The sequence below is a fragment of the Orbicella faveolata genome, unplaced genomic scaffold, assembly GCF_042242905.1.
Source record: "Orbicella faveolata isolate gen_17 unplaced genomic scaffold, um_ofav_v1 contig_46, whole genome shotgun sequence".
Classification (NCBI taxonomy): Eukaryota; Metazoa; Cnidaria; class Anthozoa; order Scleractinia; family Merulinidae; genus Orbicella; species Orbicella faveolata.
In genome coordinates this window covers 2,008,112-2,033,586 of record NW_028301576.1, presented here as the reverse complement: position 1 = coordinate 2,033,586, position 25,475 = coordinate 2,008,112, and the positions used below count along the sequence as shown (strand labels likewise).

The 25,475-nt window shown below is 39.6% G+C and overlaps 1 protein-coding gene, 1 long non-coding RNA gene and 2 pseudogenes across 2 annotated transcripts; all 4 read right to left on the bottom strand.

Moving 5' to 3' along the window:
- Positions 1 to 1,939: 1,939 nt before the first annotated feature.
- On the bottom strand, positions 1,940 to 2,695 carry LOC149097910 (uncharacterized; annotated as a pseudogene).
- Positions 2,696 to 8,358: 5,663 nt separating this feature from the next.
- LOC149097909 (uncharacterized) lies at positions 8,359 to 9,990 on the bottom strand (annotated as a pseudogene).
- A 2,377-nt stretch (positions 9,991 to 12,367) lies between these two features.
- On the bottom strand, positions 12,368 to 15,917 carry LOC149097908 (uncharacterized). Its single transcript, XR_016203628.1, has 3 exons — positions 15,784 to 15,917; positions 14,323 to 14,382; positions 12,368 to 12,426 (listed from the first exon to the last, which is right to left on the bottom strand). It is a non-coding gene; the product is annotated as an uncharacterized LOC149097908 (long non-coding RNA).
- Positions 15,918 to 22,503: 6,586 nt separating this feature from the next.
- LOC149097907 (uncharacterized) lies at positions 22,504 to 23,502 on the bottom strand. Its single transcript, XM_089277991.1, has one exon. The coding sequence runs from the start codon at positions 23,500 to 23,502 to the stop codon at positions 22,504 to 22,506; it is 999 nt and encodes a 332-aa protein (XP_089134117.1).
- Positions 23,503 to 25,475: the final 1,973 nt, after the last annotated feature.

The following is a 25,475-nucleotide window of genomic DNA, read 5'->3' as shown; positions in this document are numbered from 1 at the left end:
CTAAGCAAATGATATCACATAAAATAATGACGAATATTTTGTGCGGAAACTTGGAAAAAGATTTTCTCGAATGAGAAAAAATGCCTTTCAGAAAGATCTTCCGTCACTTCCTCCACGCGAATGTTTTCTCTGTTTTTCTCGTTCAGTTTGGAATTGATTTGCACTTGTGGGTTTTTCAAAAGCTGAAATTGCACTCGCCGAAGCGGCTCTTGTAATTTCAGTTTTTTGAAAAACTCACTCGTGCAAATTAATTCCAAATTGAACTCGAAACCGTATGATTACCTATACTAATTTAAAACTTTCTCTGTAATATTTTACATTGTCATGCTTCCTTTTGTTCTTATATTCAATTAGCATTTTGCGCACACTATGTATGCAATTCTTTACTTTTTAATTTAAACTGAAGATGACAGAAGATTCTGTTGAAACATGTATTTAAAAAACGTTTTGTTGTTTCTTAAAATTTTAACATGTCTGCTACTATCCAGACCTTTTGGCAAAAACTTAGTACGACTTATACTCACAAAACGGCTGGCCACAAAAATTATTAATTCTCGCCTTTTGAACCGTAACAGTCAAGAATGACATTAAGTCATAACAAAGTTTCTAACAATGGCACTCAAATCAAAACAGAGTCCTTAACAATGACGCTCAGGTCATAACAAAGTCTTTAAACCTTTCCAGCAGTTTCCTGACCCTTGTTGGTCTCGTCGTAACCGGGCTGCTCAGTTTTTCTCGTTCTGCTTCCGGTTTGACAGGATCAGTAACAGCAAGCAATGGAGTTGTTTCCTCAGGATTCCGTGATGTCTCCTCGTACTTTTTTACATGGGTCGTGTTTCTCATAAGTTGAACCCTTCTGGTGATTCAACGACAACATTGTTTCCAGTTTTGGTTACAACATCATAAGGCTCAGGAGCGCTCTTCAGTTCACTAACACTTTGTCACCTGGAGCTAGGTCTGACTCCTTGGAACTCCTCTTCTTGTCTGCATACTGTTTAGCTTTGGCTTTCATTTCGCCAACTCTGTCTCGCATCTCACTCTCTATGCTCTCCTGTCTCAGTTCAGGTAGTTCAATACGCATCTTTCTGCTGGACTCACACCTGTGGTAGTATGAGGGGTTGATCTATATGCTACCAAATACTTGCGAACTTCCTTCTTCCATTCTTTTCCCTCAGCTTGAGCTATTTTCATGCTCTTGAGGAGGCACTTGTTTTGTCTTTTCACCTCGCCGTTCGCTTGTGTCCACAATGGTGTGGTCTTCCTGTGCTCTATATCGTTATCCTCCAAATACCGCTCAAACACTTCTGATCTGAACTGTGGACCATTGTCGCTTCGAAGTGATTGAGGAAGACCATGTGTGGTGAAGATTTTCTCCAAACACTCTATGACTTTCTCTGACGTAGTCGAACGCATGATCAGTTCCACTTCATAGTATCTGCTGAAGTAATCAACGATGACTAAGACAGATTCTCCTGATGGTAATGGGCCTAACAGGTCGATGGCCAAATCTTGCCATGGGCTACTTGGCAATGGGGTTGACTTGATTGGCTCTGGGTTTGCTGGACTGTTTACAAGCTGACAGCCATGACAGGTTTTGCAAAACTTCTCGGCTTCCTTGTCGATCTCAAGCCAGCATACCTTTGATCGCAATCTCTGCTTCATACTGACAATTCCTGGGTGTCCTTCATGGGCAAGGCTCAGTACTCGAGGTCTCAACTTGCTCGGTATGACAATCCTGGTACCTCGAAGAATTAATTTGCTAATAACACACAGTTCGCCGCATGCTGGTATGTACTGCTTGTGCTGATCGCCTTTTCAGTTTCTGTCTTCAATGTGCCGATGCAATTCCACGAACTCTCTGTTCTCTGATGAGGCTTCTTCAATTTCACGTGTTGTCATCGCTTGAGGAGTGGCAGTTACTGGGACAAACCTGAGTAATTCATCTGACACCTTGGCGCTGATGAAGATTCTGCTTGCTCTTTCGCATGCAGTAAGCGTGACAACGGATCAGCAATATTATGCTCTCCAGGTAGGTACTTGACTTGGAACTTGTATGGCTGTAATCGCAAGATCCATCTTTCGATTCGATTTCGTGCGAATCAATCAATATCGCAACTACAACTCCGCCGACATTCATATCTATTTTCTCAGGTGATGTAGCAGAATTCACAGTAAATGCATACTCATCTTCATCTCTTTCACTTCTCACGTACCTAACTTTCTTTCCTTTTGTCTTCTCTTTCCGTCTAGGTTTGGGAGGTTTGGTTGTTTTCGTTCTTCTCTGCGAGCCAAAATGGTCAGCTCCTCCACACTTATGGCAAGTTTTTCCTTTCGCAGGGCATTCAGAGTCTCGTCCAAAATGTCCTACTTTTCCACATCTGTAGCATGCTCGCTTTACAGGCTCTTTCCCTTTGTCTTCCTGCTTGTCGCGGACCGAATTCACATCCTTTCTGCCTTCCATATTCTCCAGCTGTGATTGAACTCGCTCGTGATTTGCTGCCGTCGAAAGTAACAGCTCTAAGGTTAATTTCTCACCTTTTGTCAGTAGTTTCTTCCTTAATTCATGTGATTTACATCGCGGCACGACTTGATCACGAATCTGGTTCTCGGCTTATTCGCCGTAGTCACAGTCCTTGACCACTTGCCTCAATCGCGTCACGAACTGAGCCACAGTTTCGCCGTCCTGTTGTTCCATGCTGCGAAACAGGTGATTTTGGTATGTCGAATTTACCTTTGGAATGAAATAATCGTTCAAAGCCTTCACTGCTTTTTCGTAATCTTTCGCCTCGCCTGTGTCAGCCGACGTTTCGAAAATTTCTTCAACAGTCTCGCCGGCTGAATGAAGGAGTAAAGCTGTCCTCTGGATTTTATTATCCGCCTTGTCCGCTTGGATGAGGAAGCCCTTTCTGTTAGCAGACACAGAGAAACTTTTCAACCAACGCTGCCATGGCCTTCCCACGCCTGAAGGTTCACCATGTGGATCAAAGGGTTTTATACTCGTTAACTCCTCTATCTTTATTGACGCCATGGTCTGAGCAGTTGCAACTTCAGTCCTCGTCGCTAGATGTGTCGTTCCACAACCGATGGAACTCGATTATTACAATTAACGGACACAATACACGAATCAAATCTAGAAATCCGCCATGCTGCTGTAATAATCAACTTCCAAGCTTTCATCGCGCGCTTAAGTATATTATGTATGATACACCGAAACGTACCTTACAAACACTAACTTTTGGAAAATTCGCCTTAATTTTGTGTAACGTAAATGTTCTTCGCGTTGTCAACGTGCATCGTTAATTTCCTATAATAAGGTAATTAAAATGCTGATATATGATTGGCTGAGCTATCGTACACTTTCAGTCTTTAGTGTGCAGTGACTGTAGCTCGTCTTCAAAATGATGATGTTTTCAGGCGTTTGGACGAACCTTTAGCAACAGTTCCACTTAAGACTAAAAGAAAATCATTCACGGTCTCTTCACTTTAAAAACTCGAAATTACTGAAAAAACGGATGAGCGCACGTTCACAACTGCAAATTTTAAATGACTTTCAGTCAACGGCGTGAAATTGGAAAGCGATATTTGAAGAAAATCAGTTGGAATTCTTATAAAACAATGAGACTATTCACTCTCGATCTCAGCTCGCGTTCCCACGCGTGTTTTATAACTCTTTGAGAACACATGAAATGTCTTCTATTCATGATTTTTTAAAAAAACATAGCTAGTAAAGTCACGCTTTCAATTTAAGTACAAGTAAAACTGCATCATAATCTATTGATAGCCGTTCGTGCTCATGGAGTGAGAAAATTCGCCGGAACTTTATGAGCAATTCTCCAGGAAAGTGAAGCAAAGTTGGAAATGAAAATTTTTAACCCCTCTTCATTTTTTGTGTGGAGGTAGGTTACCTGGGGGGGATGAACAAAATCAGCCATATTTGGATCGGCAGGTGTGTCATTGCCATGGTAACCGCACTTGATCACGTTGGCCTGAGGTCTCTGTTTTGACCAAAAAATTCACTCTCAAGAAGTAAAAATAAACGAGTCTGGTTCTCGGGTGCATGTGAACCAATTTAAATGAAATTCTTACAGATAGTAGGGCAATTCTCCCAGTTTATAAAATTCGTCGTTAAAGTATTTTGGGTTTATAATCAAGAAGACAATGCTCCTCCTACTATGTTGCCTGTCAGCCATTTAGACAAGCAGGAAAAACAAGCACAACCATATTCGTAATTTCTCCGAAAGTACTCTTTCCCAAAAAACCAAATTAGCAGCAGAGCTTATATAGATATTGGAGTTTCTAAATATCATAAAACCTATATGGGGAAAATTATATTCTGGCCATGGGTGTTGAAGACATCCGAGGGAAGTTGCAAAGAATTGCAAAATTGGAAATTTTTAGAGCTCTAGTATTTGGCTCAAACAGGCTTTAGATAGAAAATATCAGCTTCAGAAGTATTTTCTATCATCTTATCTGTTATCTACATTTGATTGATTCGGTTTTGGCCAACGAATTTGATGAAATATAGATTGAAACAAAGCCTACCTTGCAACTTTTGGGAATTTCTTCAGGATGCTTTTGTCGTATAGTATGGGTCTCTCCTCGGTTCGCTCGCTCCATTTTCTTAACCAAATCTTGCATAGACTCTAGCGGAAAGGTCAGATCTAACTGGCTAGCCTCACCGAACATCTACTTTTAGACCACAGAGATGATGCATTAACCCGAATAAAGAACAGTCGAACGGGCCAAACACAGTCGTGTGTCGAGTATCGAAATAATAATCCATCCGAAATCCATCCAGGAAGTTAAATAGACGCATCAAGATCACAGCTAAGCAACTGCATGTCTGCTACGATTTTGAATTAAGTCTTTGGCTAAATCGAGCCGTACATTCCGTGGTGCATGGTTGAGATCGAGTAGCGAAGAAATCGTTGTTTACGACCAAACCTATGTAGACCGGAAATGCGCGGAGCAAAACTGCTAACCGGATGTACTTTTAAAATGCGATATAAGCGTTTTTTGTTTGTTTGTTTTTGTAGCTTATCTTCTTTAGATATTTTTTGTTACAATATATCATTGATAGAGGGATAAAAGGACGACTTTTGATCCGCTTTTATGACTGTTTTACAGTGGTGAATAAACAGGACAAAAGAAAAGCGCTTCACTGATCGTTTTACGCAACCTGATTGCCTCCATTGGCTTTACTACACTAGATCAAGTCTATATAAGAGAGGATACCATTTATCATCTCTTGGTTTAGCTAAGGTAAACCCAGGAGTACTGACAGGTGCTAAAATATGTTCAGGTTTTCGTTAACAACAAATGATGTCCAGGCTTGAATGAGAGCGAGGAAGTTAGTTTTTCTAACAACTCTTGGACGTTCGAAGTCTCTCTGTCTATACAGGTATGCCAAAAAAAAAAAAAAAAAACAGGAAATTCATGCTGTGCGTGTTAAAAATGCAGATTGCACTTGTACCCATTCAACTAAAACTAAAATTCAACATGGGGCCCCGTGGTACGTATGAATCCGAGTTAGACTTTGCATCTAAACATTTCAACCTTGTTCCTAGCTTCCCAGAGTATGAGATTGCTCAACGTTTAATTTTTCTTTGATGCTTTTATTCGGTTTTTCGGTTTCGTTTTTTTTTATGTTGGCTTTCTTAGCCATTGCCATTGTAAAACAACCCCATTACAAGAGGATATCATTACACTTACATCCGGTGTTACATCCCATTACATTGTGTTACATCTGGTCAGCAGTCGTGCTTCTCGGACTTGCGGTCTACGCTTTTAGTTTATTCACCATTGTTGGCTTATCGACTATCGCAATATCTGAATCGATTTTAGCCAAAGACGTAACTTCGGATTGTTCAAAGGCATGCATTTGTTTTGTACATTGATCTCGACACATTTACATTACTTCCTGGTTGGATAATATTGATGAATTTAGGTGCTCGACGGCAGAAATCGCAAGTATTACGACCATGTTTTGACCTTGTCAACTATTCTTTGTCAAGTGTATGCGCGTTACTTGTATCATCATCTTCGGTCTGAAACACGGTAAACTAGATATTCGATGGGAGTTACCGTTAGATTAGAGTCTGCGCTAGTTTTGGTCAAGAAAATGGAGCTAGCGAAGGAGAGACACAGGAGAGAACCACGCGACGAAAGCATCCTGTAGAAATTCCTAAAACCTTCAAGGTAGGTTTTGTATCAATTTATATTTCATCAAATTGGTTGGCCAAAACCTTATTAACCAAATGTAGGTAACAGACACGATGATAAAAGATACTTTTGAAGCTGATTTTCTCTCTCTAAAGCCTGTTTGAGCCAAATACCAGCGGCCTCAAAATTACCAATTTTGCAATTTTTTGCAATTTGCCCCAGGTGTCTTCAGCACCCATGGACAGAATATATTCAGTTTTACCCAAATTGATTTTATGATATTTAGAAACGTCAATATCTGTTTAATCTCTGCTGCTAATTTGGTTTATGTAGAAAGAGTACTTTCAGAGAAATTACGAATATGGTTGTGCTTGTTTTTCCTGCTTGTCTAAATGGCTGACAGGGAACATAGTAAGACGAGCATTTTCTCCTTGTTTATACAGCCCAAAATATTTTAACGGCAAATGTTATAAACTGGAAGAATGGCCCAACCATCTGTATGAATTTCATTTGAACTGGTTCACATGCATTTGAGAAACTGACTCGTTTACTTTTACTTTTTAAGAGTGGAACTTTTGCTCAAAACATGGTCCTGGGGCCGACATCATCCAGTGCGGTTACCATGGCAACGATACATCTGCCGATCCAAATATGGCTGTTTTGTTCATCCCCCCAGGTAACCTACCTCCACACAAAAATTGAAGGGGGTTAAAATTTTTCATGTCCAACTTTGCTTCACTTTCCTGGAGAATTGCTCTTAATTTTAAACCTTTGTAACTGGCGCAATAAAACAACAATTTTGCCAGTGAGAAAAAGGGATGAAATCCAGCACTTGGGCTTAATGTTCATCATCGAGTTAAGGAAGTTCGGAGAGCAGTCAAGAACCTAGAGGTTCTCTCGAATGGGCCTCGATCAATTTCTTATTCTTCTACCATGCTCTCAAAACTTCCAGCGTGCATGATAACTTGATGATATCCGCTAAAGCATCAATCGATTCACCAAATGGAAGATGATGTTCCAAGGTCTCTCAGAAAAATTAAAAAAAAACTGCTGATGGACGCACGAGAGGAACGCGAGTGCATTCAACAGTTTTTCTAGCCCCCAAAGTGTATTTCTGATTTTCTTACAAAACATGGGAAGACCATCTCTGTTTGGTTTAATTAGAATATTGCATGAAAAAGCAAAAACTATATATTTACATCTGAGAAGGGGCGATGACTGTGCTCGCAAAACCAAATCTGGAACATTTCTGCTCTATAATTTCCGGCCGTGCATTTGTTAAAAAAAAAAAAAAAATTATGCACACTCAGCTCCAATAGCGGCTATTCAGCAGCGATACTCTTATGTCAAGTATCTCAGTCACTTTGTGTTCAACTTCTCGTTTGCTTGACATGATGATATTTGTTTGGTGTTTAAATGATTAAAGGACACTAAAGGGAGTTATCCTTCGATGCATTTTATCCTTCCTTTTCACCCTCGTCCAAAAAATTGTTAAATGTCTGTAGGGTTAAGATGCGCGTCTGAAATGTGACTTTAACTTACAGTAAAAGAACTCTAAAAATATTGTATGCTAATATTGTTAGAACCAAACCAAGAAAATTCAATTTCTAACATCACTGGTACTTTATTCATCTTATTATTTTCAGCCAAAAACATAATCAAAGAAGTAATACAGCACTGAAATCGAGTATGCTTTTCACAATAATGTACATTAAATATTAAATATAACATCATTCAACCTTGGGCGCTCTTCCCTCCGAAGGTGGTAAGGACTGACAAAGGCCCTTTTCTACTCCAGCGCGCCTTACCCTCTGAAAACAGGAAGAAGAAAAAGGCCTGGAGTTCTTCCATTTCATTGGTCCCTTGTTTTGATAATGTACACCGAATAAAGTAATTCATGCAGATTAGACTTCGATGGCGGAGAAAATGTCGGCAAAGCCGGTCAACCTCGAAAAAAAATATTTCGCGAATTCAAGTTTTCCGGCTGCGTCGTATGTTTTTGCTTTATTTTGTTTGTTTGTTTGTTTGTTTGTATTTTACCTTTTTTTTCATGGTTTTTCCCGCCCTCCCGAGACTTTAAAGGGAGAGGCGCCCTCGGAACGGGTTGGTAGTGTTCTATTTCCGAACGCGAAACTCCGGCCCTACCAATAGCAGATTTGCGCGTTGTCGTCATTTCACTACAAACACCAGAATTCATTTCGTTTTTTCTTCATTATTTACAGTTTGAATTCCCAGTGGGGTTTAAATAACAATTACCCTAATAAGCATAAGAAACAGAAAAAAAAAAAAAAAAAAAAATGAAGGATTGTAATAGTTGTAATCAAAGTCAATAAAGTCTTGAGATTCTAATATTTTTAAGCTTGTTATTATAATTATACACGATTTATTACCTGGTGAATCATGAATGTACCAACTAATTGAACCAAATTGTTCTCTGCCGAGTCATGTACAAACTTTCTGCACTACTATTAACTGACTGATATGCTGAGTGCTAGAAAATCGCAATACCATAATCGCACTCAAGATGGTATAACATGACTATAAATTAAATTGTGAATTAACTTAGCATTAATTTTTGCACCTCCTCTGACTTTCAAGATATAGACAAACACCCGTTGTATGCTTTTGTTCTTACAGTACGGTACCTTGCTCATTTGCCTTTAAACTATGTTCATCTGCTATAGGTCAGATTTTCTCACGAAGATATTAATTCTTTCGTTTCCTCGTCGTGCTCATTCAGCTAAAATGTGGATTAATGTAATGTTTAAAAACAACAAAGCTGGACAGAGAAACTGGAACAGCTTTTTACAGTATCTGCGTTACATGTCACGAAGAGGAAAAACTGCAACTTGTCTTTGTTGCTGAGGTCGTTTGCGAAAGAGAGCAAGTAAAGCTGATCTGTATTCTGGCATGCGGATAGTGTATAATATAGGATTTACAAGAGAGTTTGCAAACAATAAAACCAAAAATGCAGAATCTAAATGAAAACGCACTGAAAGGGACAGTGACAGCCATATTTTATATTTACTGATATACATGAAATAAAGCAATATAACGTGTGGCAGGTACAACAGAAGAGATACAACAGTCACAGTCAACAATGTCATGGTCAGTTTTCTTTCTCTACTGGCTGCAACATGGTGTTGAGGCTGCGCTCCACAACGGACTTTAATAACAATGGACGTGTAAGAAGCACAAATGATCAAAAGACAAGTAGAAGAAAATATAGTAGGTAAGTAAAAACCGTAATAATGTGTTTCTTCAAACTGTGGAAGAAGTTCAGAAACTATTGCCACCATCCCGGATGTAACCCAAACAGCGGCAATTATTAATCGATATACCCATTTTTTAGTACACGATGTCTGAATGGACGGACCGTCGCGTACATCCGTTCTAAAGCAATGATGACGATGTTTGTTAATGAGCCAAAGAGAAACAAAACTTTGATAACAAATATGAAATAAAATGTCCCATCTCCAATTGAAAGCCACATCCACAAATTACACATTATTCCAGGCAGATAGAACAGATCATACACAGAAATTCCTCCAACAAACATATCTATAACTGCCAAATTTATCACCAGGTACATACTACGCTTGCGGAGATTACGGTTTCTTATAAAAATAATTATCGTACAGAGGTTGAATGTTACTACAGCAACAGACTCAGCTAAGCCTACAGTCATCCAGGGTATGCACTCAGATAAAGACAACATCTCAAAGCTCTGTCCTTTTCGTATTGTTGTCAAAAGTAATTACTCGTCTACCTGTGGAAAGATCAAAATGAATTATTATTATTGTCAGGTTCTTTTAGTAAAACATGCAATTGACTGCAGGGATGCAAAGCTTACATCAATATGGAGATTTAATTTTCGAAAGTACGCCCTGACATTTATCGGCTTTCGATGAGTTGAAAACCAGTTTTTAATATGTTGCTTTCAATAATCAGGTCTGTTGTAGTTTTTAATACGTCTGTAAATATGTTTTCAATAATCTGCTGTAAGCCCTAAATACCGAAAGTTTATGCCTAAATTTCGGAGTCTTAAAGGAAGGAAATTTGGTTCTTAAAAATCTTCAGTTGCGTGAAAGAAGACAAGAGCCCTTTTGGAAATTGCGCTATGGTTCTGTCCAAATATTCGCTTTCAACCCTGTGCCTAAAATGACCATGTCTGTTCTCAATAATTCCCCACCTCGCCGAATTTCTTATTTGGTTTTTTTTTGTTAAACTGACATCTACACTAAGCCTGCTTGGGCTTCTTGATGTTTTACGTCCTTAAAATATTGTTACCCTTCCTTCTGGAACTCTCACACCCGTTAAGACAACGTTTCTCAATAATGAAGCATACTGTTAATATTTGAACACCAGACCTCACTAAGTTATTTTCTCTTTTGTTATTGACATGTCAAAATATTACATTCAAATTTAGACTAAAATGCACGAACGGACGTTCAAAACCCACCTCAATTGTAAACAACATGCTCTCTCTTTAATTGTTTTCTTACAAATTTACGTTGTAATTAAAGATAAAGACGATTGAGGATGTTTAAACGAGAATACATTTTCTCCAAAGTATATTCCTCTAAAAACAGATGACATGAGAAAGATAGAACATACGAAGTTGCTGCTGAAGATCTTGCTAGTATAAGTTTGATTTTCCATTCACTATAGATTACTTTTGTAGACGAGTCTTCAGAAAAAATTGTCACCAGACCTAGATCGGTACACTGTACAATGCAGGTGACAGAAATCTTTGCCATTGTAAACCAAATGAAGCGATTATTACACAGCTTAGAAAAGAGAAGCACGCTATTCTGTCTTTTCTTTTCTCCGCAACGTCATTTAATTTCTCGCCTTCGGCGCCATTTTTGTTTTTTGTTTTTGGCAAGATTAGCGTTGACGTTATCAATAGTGCTATTTTTTCGTTTATTTTTTTCATTAAATAGCCTCTTAAATCGAAGCAGAATCCGAATTAAACATAACGATGCCGTTGCTTATTTTTTTCAATCTAAAATGCGCTTGAGTTGTCATCCCCCGATAAATTTATAACATTGAGAATATAATGCTAGCTGTATAACTTGACCCGAGAATTTAAACAAATTGCACCTCAAAACGTCTAGATGCATTTAATCGCCCATAAAGAACAAAGTAACGCTTATCTTGATATTAGAATGTTCAAATGAACTAATTACTAACAAGAGATTATCTTGATAATCTCTTGTTACACTAAATATTCTCGGAGAGAGAACATAATAACCGTGGGAAAGATCAACGGCAAAGCAGTAATATTCTTTAGGCTAAGCATATCATCAAAAAGTAACCAGATGCTAGTTGGCTTGATAGCTCAGTTGGTAGAGCACTGCACCGTTATCGCAGAGGTCTTGGGTTCGCATCCCATTTAGCGCTTGTGTTGTGTATATAACTGCGATGATCAATCATGCCTTCATATCTTTCTCGGCAGTTCAAATATATGATCTTCCATATATTCATTTGCATCAAAAGAACAGTTGAATCAACTCTCAAACTTACCTTACTAGAGGCCCTCCCCTTGAATTTCACGATGTAGAATAAATACAGACTGTAAAGAAAATAATATAATAAGGTAATTGATATAAAAGACTAAGTAAATACGCAATTAGTGATCTGGTTTTTGGTGTTGCAAATTTTGATTAACCTTCGATGCGCACCAAAAGGCCTAAGTTGGCGTAGACTCGATAAAATAATGTGGATAACGTATCCACTAGATATTTAGAACAATTCTGAATATTTCACACACTGAGATGCTTTTTAACAGCGTCTTTCGTTATTTAAACGGTCTTGCTGTGATCCAAGACAAACTTGGAAAAGTATAGAACATGTTATAACTGTTAAAACCTCAGCATCTTTCAATAATTGAACAATGATGAACAAGAAAATGTGTCGCATCGCGAAACTTGTTCAAAATGTGCACCAACACAACGTCTATTTTCACCTCGCCGCACACAAAGAACTAACACTGTCTATGGTAATGAAATGTTTAAATTGACATTACATTTATTTTCAAGCTTTCTCAAGGAGTGATTATTATAGCATTGTAAAAACAAATAAAGCACACAGCATTAAACAATTAAAGGTTTTTCCAAACTTCTACGAAAACAGTTACCGGAACAAATATTGGGAAGGTAAGTGAAAAAAAAAAGTTGAAACGTCTTTAACTTACCCAGTCGCAAACAAGATGTTCTCTCTGGTGAATCTTTTTGTTAAAAGATCTGATAATTTTTCTTTCTGTAAAGAGAAAGACAGGTTTGACATTTTGAGCACAAATATATCCTAAAAGAGTGATACACCGCTATAAGAGATAGACTGATATAGATAGAAGCAAATATGCAGTTATTGATGAGCAAGTTTTTGTGTTAAGTTTAATTTTCCATTAAATACAAATTGCTTTTGTCAGGATGTCTTATCATCCATTTGTGAACAGCACCAGACAGGTAAGGAACCTAAATAACGCAATTAACTTGGAAATAATTAAAAACAAAAAAACACTTCCTTTTCTCGGAGGAAAACGTTCCTTTCTTCCGATCCGAGATAAATTTATAATGTTGAGAACACGTCATATAGTTGAATGCAAGGGCCTAAATATTTTAAGACAATTTAAGTACAATGACAGGTGAGATAAAACGAGTTGCGTGGCGTTCAAATTTACCACATCATCATAACGTCTATATATGCAATGCGCGGCGTACACACAAAAAAAGAAATTCACTTTCCACTGTATTATTAAACTGTTTTAGCTGACAGTGGAAATTATCATCCATTTAACAAATAGATTCCATGTTGCCGTGCGTCTGTTCAGTAATAGATCACAGATGACGTCAAAATGTGGTAAAAACAAATAAGTGGCACACGAGGCGATAGCCGACTGTGTCACTGATGTTCTTACCACATTTTGACGTGTTCTGTGATCTATTACTGAACTGACGCACGGCAACATGGAATCTATTTGTTTTATATAATAACGAAACAAACTGCTACAGATAAAGCTTTTTTCATTTCAAAATCTTTTAACATAACTCGAAAGCCGGCCTTTGCCCACTTTGGCGAACACGAAAAAAGCCATTTGACGTAATCTATTGTCTATACAAATTGAAGCAATTTCATTGGTTGCTAAGCGTAGCAAAGAATTTTGATTAGTCCAGGAAAATGACGCCACTGTCAAACTTGACTCGAGCGTCGCTTCTCGTGGAATGAAAACTTACAGCGAAAGCAAAATTGAGCTGCGAAATCTACAGATCTTAAAGAAAATGCTGGATAAATCAAGTCAGGTTTTTTCATCAGAGCAGCCCTGTGAGCCGAAAAGCTTGGATGTTGCTTCGAATATTGCAGGAGTTGAAAACCTACGCTCGAAAAACTTGCGGTTGCGGTCAACCTGGAGGCCATTCGATTCGAGTTTTGAATGAAAGGAACGTTAGTGATGGTGGAAATTTGTGTCCTCTGCGGTTGGTGATTCTCAAATCAGTGTGAAATAGTGTCGGAGACACCTTTTAGCTACGATACAGTTGGCCGTGAGCTGTAGTGAGCTATACTTTGCTCGCCGCTGTGCCCTGAAACGGACTGGAACATTCGCATCGGAAAGCAAGGTTATGTGTTTATTTTAACTGATTTTAAGAAGTGGTTTTGATGTTTCATTCCAGACAATCACTGTGTCAACAATTATTTTGAGACTGAGAAAAGTTCAATGTTTTAAATAAATTTTATCTCATAAGCATTTTGTTTATTGGGTTTGTTATATTCGAGATAAAGCAATGATTCTCGGCTTGCCAAGACCAATTTTGTGTTTGGTTTAGTCTCGCTCGACTGCTGACTGAGACTGCTCAAGTATTTTTTTCCGAGTCATTTTCTGAAACAGAAACGGCTTAATTTTTCTTCTTCCTGCTAGACTATGCTTCTGGTACCTGTTCAATGCCTGGACAAGACTTTCTTGTACCTTATCTTTTGCCCAGTCATGTAAAATATTATCTAAATTCTCAAAACTTTCCGCCATTTTAAAACACAGAGGAAAAAACTTTAAAATGATGACGTCAATCGTGCGTCTGTCCTCTAATAGATCATAGGCGAGAACCAATCAAAATGCGAGAATAACTTGGTTTATTATATAATTTGGCATAGACTTCAACCCACCTTGATAGGAAACTGTAGATCCTGGTAAGTAGTCTCCGTGTAAATGAAAAACCAGTCACACTTCAAAGAGAGATATAATATTGGTCCACCGGAAAAATGACAAAAATAATTGAAAACAAAGTGTTAAAATTCTATGATCCTAAATAACTACTGACTTAATGTTGGTGTATTTCCATCTTGAACTGTCTAGAAAAGGGGCATTGGACCAAAACGTGTGCGAGAACATAATATAATGGGGCCTAGATAAGCTTAATACCATTTTTGAGTTGCTTCTTGATCTGAAACAAAAGAATTTCTATCTTTTCTGCAGAGTATTATTTGATGTCAACTAGAAACTCCATAAAAACGTTCGAAGAAACAACGTAAATGTAGCAAATGTAACATTCACAGGGTGAAAACGTTTCCCGTGCAAAGCGATTTTCTGTTGGTGTTAAAACAGTACTTAAACTTAACGTTCTATAGATTTTTAATGAGAAACTTCTTGGCAAGGTATTTGCTGTTTTTCTTCAAAAATGATATCATTTGTTTCGGCGATGACCGTCTAATGTTCGCATTCATTTGTGTCAAAGAAGGCAACAGCCTTTTTTTGGAAACTGCGCTAAGATTAGGTTTAAATATTCGCTGTTAAACGGTAGCACACGTCTCTTCTCAATAATTCTCAACCTCACCGAATTCCTCTTTTTACTGATCGAAAATATCACGCCTGAAGTTAAGACTTATTAAGCTACGCCCACCAACATTCGTCGCTGCTTGATCTTCTTGATGCTTTTCGTCTTCAAAAAACTATGAACCCTTCGACCTCGACCTCACTAAATTAAATTCGTCTTTATTATTAACATTATTTTCTTTATTTATGACTGAACTATAAGAACGTTTGCTGATTGAGAGCCGTGAAGCTTTGGCCAAATGTAGACAGCCTTACTTCGCTCGTACAAAACGGATTTCGGTGCGTAACTATTCTGCCGATGGATTATTTTATTGAAAAAAGCCCAAATTATTCAAAATTTCTTTTCCTTTAAGAGTTCCTCTCAGCTGCCTTAGAAATTTAAAGTTATTCAGGGATGTCAAAGGCTCTAATTTCACTTTAGCGAATTACTGACTCTCTGTTCAGTGTCGACTATTATATTGTGGTGGCCCTGAATAATAGCTTTTCACTGTTATCCGGTAACTGTCTACCTTTCGGAAAACCTTGAGTCTACTGCCTCGAAGACTGCCTTTTGAAGCCAAAATAAAACTGATGGCTAGTTTAAACTAAATTTGCTTTAAAACATAGAAGTGACTGCATTCACCGAGAATTGTTTACAATATTTCCTTGGCTGACTTTGGTCTTAAATAACGATTTTGAAGAGCTCTCATTATAGCATTGGGCATTTTTATTTTTTCTTGATGTTTTTTTTCGCCACTAAACAGGATAAACCTGCAATAACAATTATCGGTAAAAATTCAGTGTCTTTAACCTACCTTGCCAATAGGAAACTTCAGTTCCTGGTGAGTGGGTTTTACAAGCAACTCAGCAATGGAAAACAATCACCCTGCAAAGAGATCATTTGGTTGCCTATAAAAAATTGATAATTTTGCCTCGACTTATGTGATATTGAGTCGTGGGAAATCGACGCATTTTAATTTTAAGCAGGTGAGGACAATGCAACTCTGCTCTAAAATATTGCTACCCGATTGCACAACCTCAACACGTAACCCGGCTATTATGCGTTCAGTTCAGTATTTTTCTTGTTCTAACCTGAGAATATTGAAATGTAGAAACCTTCCGTTCTCTTTGGTAAAATATTCAGATTTGAAGCGAATGAATAATTCTGTTTTAGATTTCGCGCTATGCGCAAAAACCGAAACGTTCAAGACTCTTGCAACAGTTGAAAGATTAAAGGTTAAAGGGACTTCATTTTATCTTCGGTTTTAACGCAGCACTCTGAGCTAAACGCCGGGCTTAATGTTTCATAATGAATTGATGCGTATTGGCGACTGTACTTTATGGTTCAACGTTGGAGCTCATCAACGAATCTCTTTTAATCTGTGTCAAGAGCAAAAATACAGTTCTTTTTACGTACAACTAACTGTGGATCATTGAATGTAGCTTACTTTTCTTCCAATAATACTCGAATCGTTAAATTTCCTCATTTCACCAGCCTCAGACTACATCACACTTGATTTTAACATCGAACTTTACCTGGGTTCTTTTTCTGCTTATAATCTTCCTGAATGTTTGTCTTCGTTTAAAAGGCCCTTTCAGCTGGAAGTTACAGACCTCGACATTTTTCTAAATGCTGCAACCCGGAATTTATACAATAGTTTAAGCTTACCTTTGTCGTCGTTTCTTTGGCCTATAATTGTTCTTGGCGGGATAGCTACAACTTTCTTGTTTTCGGCGGTAAAGCAAAATGTTGTGAAAGATGCCATTATAATATTTAGGGCTACAGCCTAGGCGAATTTGATGTAGACCTGTATTTGAAACTTTAAAGTTTTGAATTTCTTAATATTGGAACGCCCGCAATACCATGCTCAAGTTTGTAGCAGCTTGAAAGAGTTCTATTAATCGACAGGTTCAGCTGTTTCTCTATTTTTGTAAAGAACTGCATAAAATATTTGCCCTTACCAACAGATCACAAGAGACTTGCCATTCGAATTCTCGGTTATGTTTTCAGATATTGGACAGTTAAGCGAGACGTTCACTTAAGGAGTTCTCCAAGACGGTAAAATAACTGTAATGCAGAGGATACGTGTTTAGCGATTGGTTTCAGTGCTAATGAAGAACAGTCACTGCAAACTATAAGATAAAACTCATATTGCGTAATTAAGTAGAAGAATTAAATGTAAACAATCTGTCAAAATGCTCTGGCTTTAAATAGTAATTAGTTGAATGTTTTTCCGTTTCGCTTTTCATCTGTCTGTGACAAAAAGACAAACATCACGCTTCAAACTGAATTTTCCGCATACGGGAGCCATAATCGGGGACGGAGACCGTAAGCGCGCACCATTTCTAGTATTGGGCTGTCCCCATGATATGGGACAATTTTTCTATTTTTAAAACAAATTGCGCCATCATGTGCGGCATACGCGCGTACATGCTGCGTGTATTTTTGTGGATGCAGCGCGAGGAAATGGCGTCTGAAATTCCCGAAATGTTTGATGCTTTTGGCTCACAAATCAATACGTTCATGTCCGTTGGAATTTTGCTATAGTATTTTCGTCGTAAGCTACTCCAGTTTGAGTCAAGTAAGACGGTGCCGAATTTAGTTATCTCCCGCTTTATATCGCTGACCAAGTTGTGTTCCGCTGCTTCTTTTGCAAGAGCTCCACATTACTCCACTCTAAGTTTCACATATTCTGACATATGTTGAACGAAGATTAACAGCTTTTCCATAACACAACAAAAAGCCAGTTGGATATATTTGGATATAGCACCGTTTCAGGACTTCAAAGTTTCCCTCCTCTTGCCACAGGCTTGCGAGGATTTCGCCAGTCTCTCTCGACCGAAAAGTACAACAAGGTAATTGCAAGTTTGAGTTTTGCCTAAATTGTAAGCAACGCTTGATGCTTTATCAAGGCCCAATAAGTGACAATAAAGTTTATGTCTGTAGATGCTACTCAGTTTTGTTTGTCTAAAAATCCAATAAATTTTTGTCGATGAATAAGAGCGCCCGCCGATGCGTGTTTTGTACAATCAGTAAAACATGACGAATTGGACTTCCCCACTTTCGTGTGAAAACGTACATCGAACTCATATAACATCTCTAGTTTTTAAATATGTTTAAGGTTGATAAATGTTTGAGAACATATTGAAAGCTTAGCTGAAAATATGTGAATACAGCAGAAATAATCAGCTTTCTTTGATCAACTCGAATAGCAACGGTACTCGAATAAAGATTTCGATTTTGTTGGTTGAGTTATCAAAACTCCTTGTTTATTTTATTTTCGCAGTGTAAAATTTCACTATGTTAAAGAAATACACATGATGTTAGTAGCCTTTTGGCGTTGGTGAAAATTGCTGCAGCATCTCAGCGCAAAAGACAACGAAAGAAATCTTTGTCAAGATTTGTTGACAATTGAAAACACCGACTCGGATTTGAAGGTGCACGCGCTGTACTATGCAAATGAGCTACTTATGTACGCGTCAGACTTTCCCTCAAAAAACTTTTGCAAACTCGTCAAACAAACAGAAACAATAAGAAACTATCAAAAACAGGGTTTGGTTATGATTAAGCATTGTTTGGGAAACTCTCAAATTAATTCGATACCAGAGTAAAGAGTTTTCTTTCATAACTTTTCTTTACAGAACAAACGCAAGAGCTTACGCGTTCAACTAACGCGAGCACATATTATTATTCATTGACATCGCGAAATTGTCTTGTTTTCGACCCTGAAAAACTCACCTTTTCCATTTGTTTAGCGCATAAAGCTACATATAAGAGCCCTGGATCTAATTTCCTGACTTATTCCCTGCCATCACTGTGAAAAATCTGCAAGACAATCTTGCCACTCTCACCATTTGATCACGCAACGTGACAACATCCACGCGAGAGCCCCCGACATGTGCGTGGATCCGCGCGTATAAATGACGTCAGGATGGCGCAATTTGTTCTAAAAATAGAAAAATTGTCCCATATCATAGGTGCGCGCGGATCCCAAGACTTACGGTCTCCGTCCCCGATTATGGCTCCTGCCGCATAGGAACTTTGCACTAAACATGCAACAGGTGATATCTATGGTAAAAAAGAAAAGTATCAGGAAACATACCATGAAATATGTCTAAAGACTCTCTAAACTGCGTTGCTAATAAAAAAAAATCAAAACAAAACAAAACAAACAGCGTTGTCGGGAAGTTGATTCAACCTCCAAAACGGGAGAACAGTAAAATTGCATTAATTCTGTACCAAATATCTTCGTGTAAACAAACTGTCAATATGCTATGCGTTGGCTTAACTGTCGGGAATCAAGAAATAAACATCAAGCTACTAACTGTAATATTCTAGAGCCAATAAACCAGCCAAAACTCGAGAACGCAACTCTATTTTAATTCAAGCGACTGACAACGTGTTTCATCGGACCGAACTACTGGAAAACTACTGGAGGAGAGGTTACACAGCTCACAATATTCTACACTCCCCCACTAAGCCATGAAAACTAGTACAATAAAACAACGACAAAACTTAGCTTGCAGTTCTTAAGTGTCTCTGTCCCAATAACCTAAAAAGTCACTTAATGACAAAATCAGCCAAGTATTGAGGGGCGTGTCTGTTCCTAGTAGGGTAACGCTTCTCTGGAATGCCTTGGGTAGTTGATTGCACAGGAACAGCTGGCTCCCTTGGGGTTTCTTCCCACTGCAATTCTGGCTGTTCAGCTGCCGGCGATGCTGGAATTGGGTCTGCTGGACCCTCTTGATCAGCAATAGGCGCTTGGGGAATGCAGGATCGCTGTATAAGGTGGTCGTGGTGACGTCTCAAGAGTCGGCCATCTTCTAGCTGAACTGCGAAGGAAGTTGGACCCGTTGGCTCTTTCAACATGCCAGGTAACCACCTTGGTCCTCTTCGGAAGGTTGTTTGCGTAAACTGCTTCCCCTTCCTGCATGGTGCGTTCCTTAGCGTGCCAGTCATGTGCCTGTTTCTGAGAAGCTTGGCTTTGTCGCACTTTCCTTCCGATTTCCGGGTAGACTAGGTCTAGTCTTGATCTGGGTTTCCTTCCTAGAAGTAATTCTGCAGGGGACACTCCTGTTCAAGTCTGCGGGGTGATTCTGTAACGAGCTAGAAATTCTGAAACTCGTGCCTCCACACTTACTCCACTCATCTTCTTCATTCCCTCCTTGAATGTTTGTACCGCTCTCTCAGCCAGTCCGTTAGACGCTGGGTGGTTGGGTGCTGTTCTGATGTGACGGATCCCGTTCTGTTTGAGGAAATCTCCAAACTCTTTGCTCGCGAAGTTGCTGCCATTGTCTGTGACGACAATTTCCGGTAGGCCGTGTGTCGCGAAAGCGATTCTCAATTTCTCATTGGTAGCACTTGAAGTTGATGTATTCATTGGAAACGCCTCCATCCACTTGGAGTGGGCATCCATCACAATGAGAAACATTTTTCCAAGGAACGGACCCGCATAGTCTAGGTGGAGTCGAACCCAGGGTTTATGAGGCCATTCCCAGGGATGTAGAGGGGCTTCTGGTGGTGACTTCCTGTTTTCCTGGCAGGGACTGCACTGGTGAACCTTCTGCTCTAAGTCTGCATTCATTTTTCGCCACCACACATAACTTCTCGCCAACGCCTTCATACGGCAAATTCCAGGGTGTGTCTCGTGTAACTCTTCTACCACTCTTGCTCTTTCCTTAGGGGGGACCACTACTCGATTGCCCCACATCAAACATCCATCTTGAACACTTAATTCATCTTTCCTAGTGAAGTAGGCCTTCAATGCTTCATCTGAGTTGTGATTAGGCCAACCATGCTGAACGAACTTGATTACTTGTGACAGTATTGGATCACATCTGGTTCCGGTTCTGATCTCATTCACACTCACTGGTGTTGAATTGAGGAGTTCCATTGCAAACACAGTTTCTGCAGGCAAAGGTGTAGTTGAAGGACTAACCGGCAAGGGTAGTCGGTTGAGGGCATAAGCATTGGCATGTTCTGGTCCTGGTTTGTACTTAATGGAGTAGTTGTATGCAGCTAGAGTCAAGGCCCAACGCTGAATTCTAGCTGCTACCATAGGCGGTGTGACCTTCTTCTCCTTGAACAATGATTCCAATGGTTTGTGATCAGTCACTAGACTAAAATGTCTGCCGTAAATGTACTGGTGAAATTTCTTCACACCAAATACCAGGGAAAGTGCTTCTCTCTCAAGATTGGAATAATTTCTTTCTGCATTGGACAGTGTCCTGGAAGCATATGCGATTGGATGTTCTGAGCCATCATCCATTCGATGCGAGAGAACAGCTCCCAAGCCATATTGTGTTGCATCGCATGCCAAGGTTAACTTCTTCTGACTATCATAATGGACAAGGAGTCTAGAGGACTTCAGGAAATCCTTAGACTTCTGGAAAGCCTGCATCTGCTCTTTACCCCAATGCCAGCGGGTCTCTTTACGTAGTAAATCATGCAATGGAGCCAACACGCTTGACAGGTTAGGCAGGAATTTCTGATAGTAGTTAATCATGCCTAGGTACGATTTGAGTTCCGACACATTCTTGGGCGCTGGTGCATTGGTGATCGCTTCGACCTTGTCATCCAATGGTTGAATACCTTCTTTGCTGACCTTGGTACCCAGGTAGGTTACTTGAGGTTCCATGAACACACACTTGTTTTTCCGAAGTCGCAAGCCAGCACTTGCTAGTCGTTTCAAGACTTCTTCCAGGTTGTTTAAGTGATCTTCATCGCAGGCTCCGGACACCAGGATATCATCCACTCGGACAATTACATAAGGAATGTTATGCAGTAGATTCTCCATGTTCCGCTGAAATATTCCTGGTGCTGACGATATCCCGTAGGGTAGGCGGTTGTACTGGAACAACCCCTTGTGTGTGTTAATGGTGGTGTACTGTTTAGATTCATCATCCAGAAGAAGCTGCTGGTAGGCTTGGCTCATGTCCAACTTCGTGAATTTTTCACCTCCTCCTAGTGTCACCAGGAGGTCTTCAACCCTCGGGATAGGATAACTGTCCAGTTTTGAAACTTGATTGACAGTTGTTTTGTAGTCTCCGCAGATGCGAATTGAGTCGTCTGGTTTCAGAATAGGTACAATGGGAGCAGCCCATTCCGAGAACTGAACCGGTTCAATCGTTCCCTCATCTTGTAGCCTCTTGAGTTCAGCCTCAATCTTCCCTGTCATCGCATATGGCACTGGTCTCGCCTTCAAGAATTTTGGTTGTGCCTCTGATTCCACATGAATTTTCGCCTTTGGGCCCTTGAAGGTCCCAAGTCCTTCTCTAAACACTTCTGAGTACCGGTCAACCAATTTTTCAAGTGAAGACTCTTGGTTGTTTTTGACAACTTGCATTTTGAACAACTCCTTCCAGTTGAGTGTCAGAACTCTCAACCAGTCTCTTCCCAGTAAGTTAGGCCCGGATCCTTCCATCACGAATGTTTGCAGATCCACTTCTTGTTTCTCATACTTCACAATAACATTCAAAGTTCCTATGACCTTGACTAACTCACCTGTGTACGTTCGGAGCTTCACTTTAGCAGTTTACAATTGCTTTCGGTTCGTCACCAGATTCCCTGCAATAATTCTCTTGTAGGTTTCTTCGTTGATGATCGTAGCAGCGGCGCCAGTGTCCACTTCCATGCTCGTCTGAACTCCGTTTAGCTGTAGCTCGACTCGAAACGGTTCTCTCTCCGCGGCGTTTATGTGAAACATCGTGTATTCTTCGCATTCTTCCTCACCCGACTCGTCTGTTGCCTCCAGGTGATGTGTATTTCCAAATTTGCCGCTCTTTCGAAACACCGGTTTACGCCTACCGAGACATTGGCTTGCCTTGTGACCCTTCCTACGGCATTTGTAGCACTCTTCGTCTTTATACCTGCACTTATCAGGATCGTGGAATTGTCCTCCACAACTATAACATTCTTTTGTCGGCCTTTTCGGATCCCTTGGTGGCTGCTTCAGTGGGTCTTGGGTCACGCGGTGAACTTGCGATTCTTCGGGTTTCTCGCTCAGATTTCCAGCAATCAGATCACGTGTATTCCTGTCGGCAATTTCCATCGCGGTGGCTAATTCCATCGCCTTCTTGAACTCTAGTTGACTTTCAGCAAGTAATCTCCGCTGTATCCGTTCGTCGTTCAATCCGCAAACCAGTCGATCACGCAGCATTTTCTCCAGTTGGTCGCCAAAGTCGCAGTGCTCCGATAAATTCCTCAGTTCGGCGACATACTGTTGTATTGTTTCTCCCTGCTGACGAAAGCGGCTGTTAAACTTGAAGCGATACACGATAGATGATGGTCTAGGATTCAAATGATTCTTTACCAAATTAACCAGCTCTACGAACGACTTGTCGGCAGGCTTCCTTGGATTAACCAAATTCCTGATGAGTTTGTAAGTTTTCGCTTCACACACACTGAGCAGAACCGCCCGTTTCTTGTTGTTATCCGTAATCTCATTCGCCGCGAAATACTGCTCGAGCCGTTCGGTGTACTCAATCCAGCTGTCGTTCTCGTTGTATTCCTCGATTTTCCCGATCAATGCCATGGTTTTGTCCGTACCTCGTCGCCAGTGTAATATTCTAGAGCCAATAAACCAGCCAAAACTCGAGAACGCAACTCTATTTTAATTCAAGCGACTGACAACGTGTTTCATCCGACCGAACTACTGGAAAACTACTGGAGGAGCGGTTACACAGCACGTAACTAAAACTTGCTGGAAGAGCACGAAATATACAAATCAAGTTCAGTCCTATAACATTGATGTATATTTTGGCAGACCTATTCTACTTTGTTTATGAAAGGTCGGCCCCTTCTTATTTCCATGATTTTGTGATTTTTAAGGTTCTAAGAATTTGGTTTTTTGTTCACTATCAATGACGTCTGCCCAGATCCTCTCAATAGTCCAGGTGAATTGTCTTGTCGATTTTTTTGTTTTCTTTTTATTTTATACACGACCAAAGAACTCCGTGCTTTAAATGTTTACCGTGTATTAATAAAGGTCATTATTTTAACGATAAAATTCTTTTTAAGTAAGGTTAAAATAGTTCTTGTTTTGCATTAATGCTTAACATTAATTCAAAGCAACTTTAAAAACATTCGCAAAACAATTATTTTTGGCTAAGCCGCAGAGAGATGGCTTATTGTAATTGATTGGCAAATCACTCTCAGTTATAACATTTCTGAGGAAAATTTAAAAATACCCGCCTTGATAATACCTCAAAATACCGCAATGGTCACTTCAGGAGTTAACTAGTCAACACGGATTTCTTGCCCAATATTTGCTAATTTCTGACGTTTTTCTCTCAAAAACCCCGCTCATGTTGACAGTCACTTCACCAGTTTTAATCATCTTGCCATTCTATTGATTATTTGACAGACAACGCATCCAACTTGCGAGACGCTAATTTCGTTTTGACTTCCTTTCAGCTGCTTCTAAAAAAGTTAATACTTTGAAATTCTTAATTTTGCCTTCACTACACAACCGAACACGCTCAAAGGTTGAGGCATGGGCGCGTTGGTCAGCCAGGCCTAAGATATCTTTTATTTGCAACAATAACCTTACAACAACGTGGATAAGAGACACATCAAGTAACGTCCTACATGCGCCAAAGCCGGACAGGTAAACCCAAGCACCTCTTGTTAGGAAAAATAGGGACCGTGTACCCCCGACCAAATGCAGTAGCGCCACCTTTGGGGTTTTAAGGTTGATTTAAAGACAACAGAATGAAAAAACAAATCACATGACGCTAATTAAACAATAAAAATAAGCCTTATGGGAAAGTGTTAGTGGCAAGGCTGACCGTAGAATGTCACAAGTTTCTCGACCGTCTCTGTTTACAAAGGTACTACCCATGAGCCTCGCGTATTACTCTCCCACCCAGTTCTCCGTTCCGGTCGGCAAAATATTAATTTATGTCAATACCGATTATCACAAATTACATTTTCGACTTCTGTTCGAAGTCATTATCATGCATAGCTGTCTTCACCTTTTTCATGTCGGTTTTTCGTAATAATAATAATAATAATAATAATAATAATAATAATATAAATTTTACTGTGAAGGAGGGAAGCGTAAGGGAAGTATTACCGAGTCTGCGATGTAGAACTGCAAGAGATTATCAAGGTAAGAGAGTGAATCCCCCATACAGGTCCTCTAACTAAGGTAATCCCTGTTAGGCCCGGTTCATACGTCGCATTTTTGCCGTGTCGAATTCAATTCAACAAATTGAATTCGACGTCTGAATTGGCTGCCGCATTTCTGCCGCACGTTCGACTGGTCTTGTCGCATTATCCGACAGAAATGCGACACCGTTTCAGACCTCGAATTTCTGCTGTGTCGAATCTAATGCATGCATTATGTTAATGTATTGAGCATGCGTAAATGTTTTCCCGCAAAAGAAAAAGGAGAAACTTGGCCATTCTCGGCCCAATGCAACCTGAACACAAACTGCTCTGTTGTCAGCATTATCCTTCTCGTTCCACTGGCGGACAATTTTTCGCAAAATTAAAGTCCTTCGT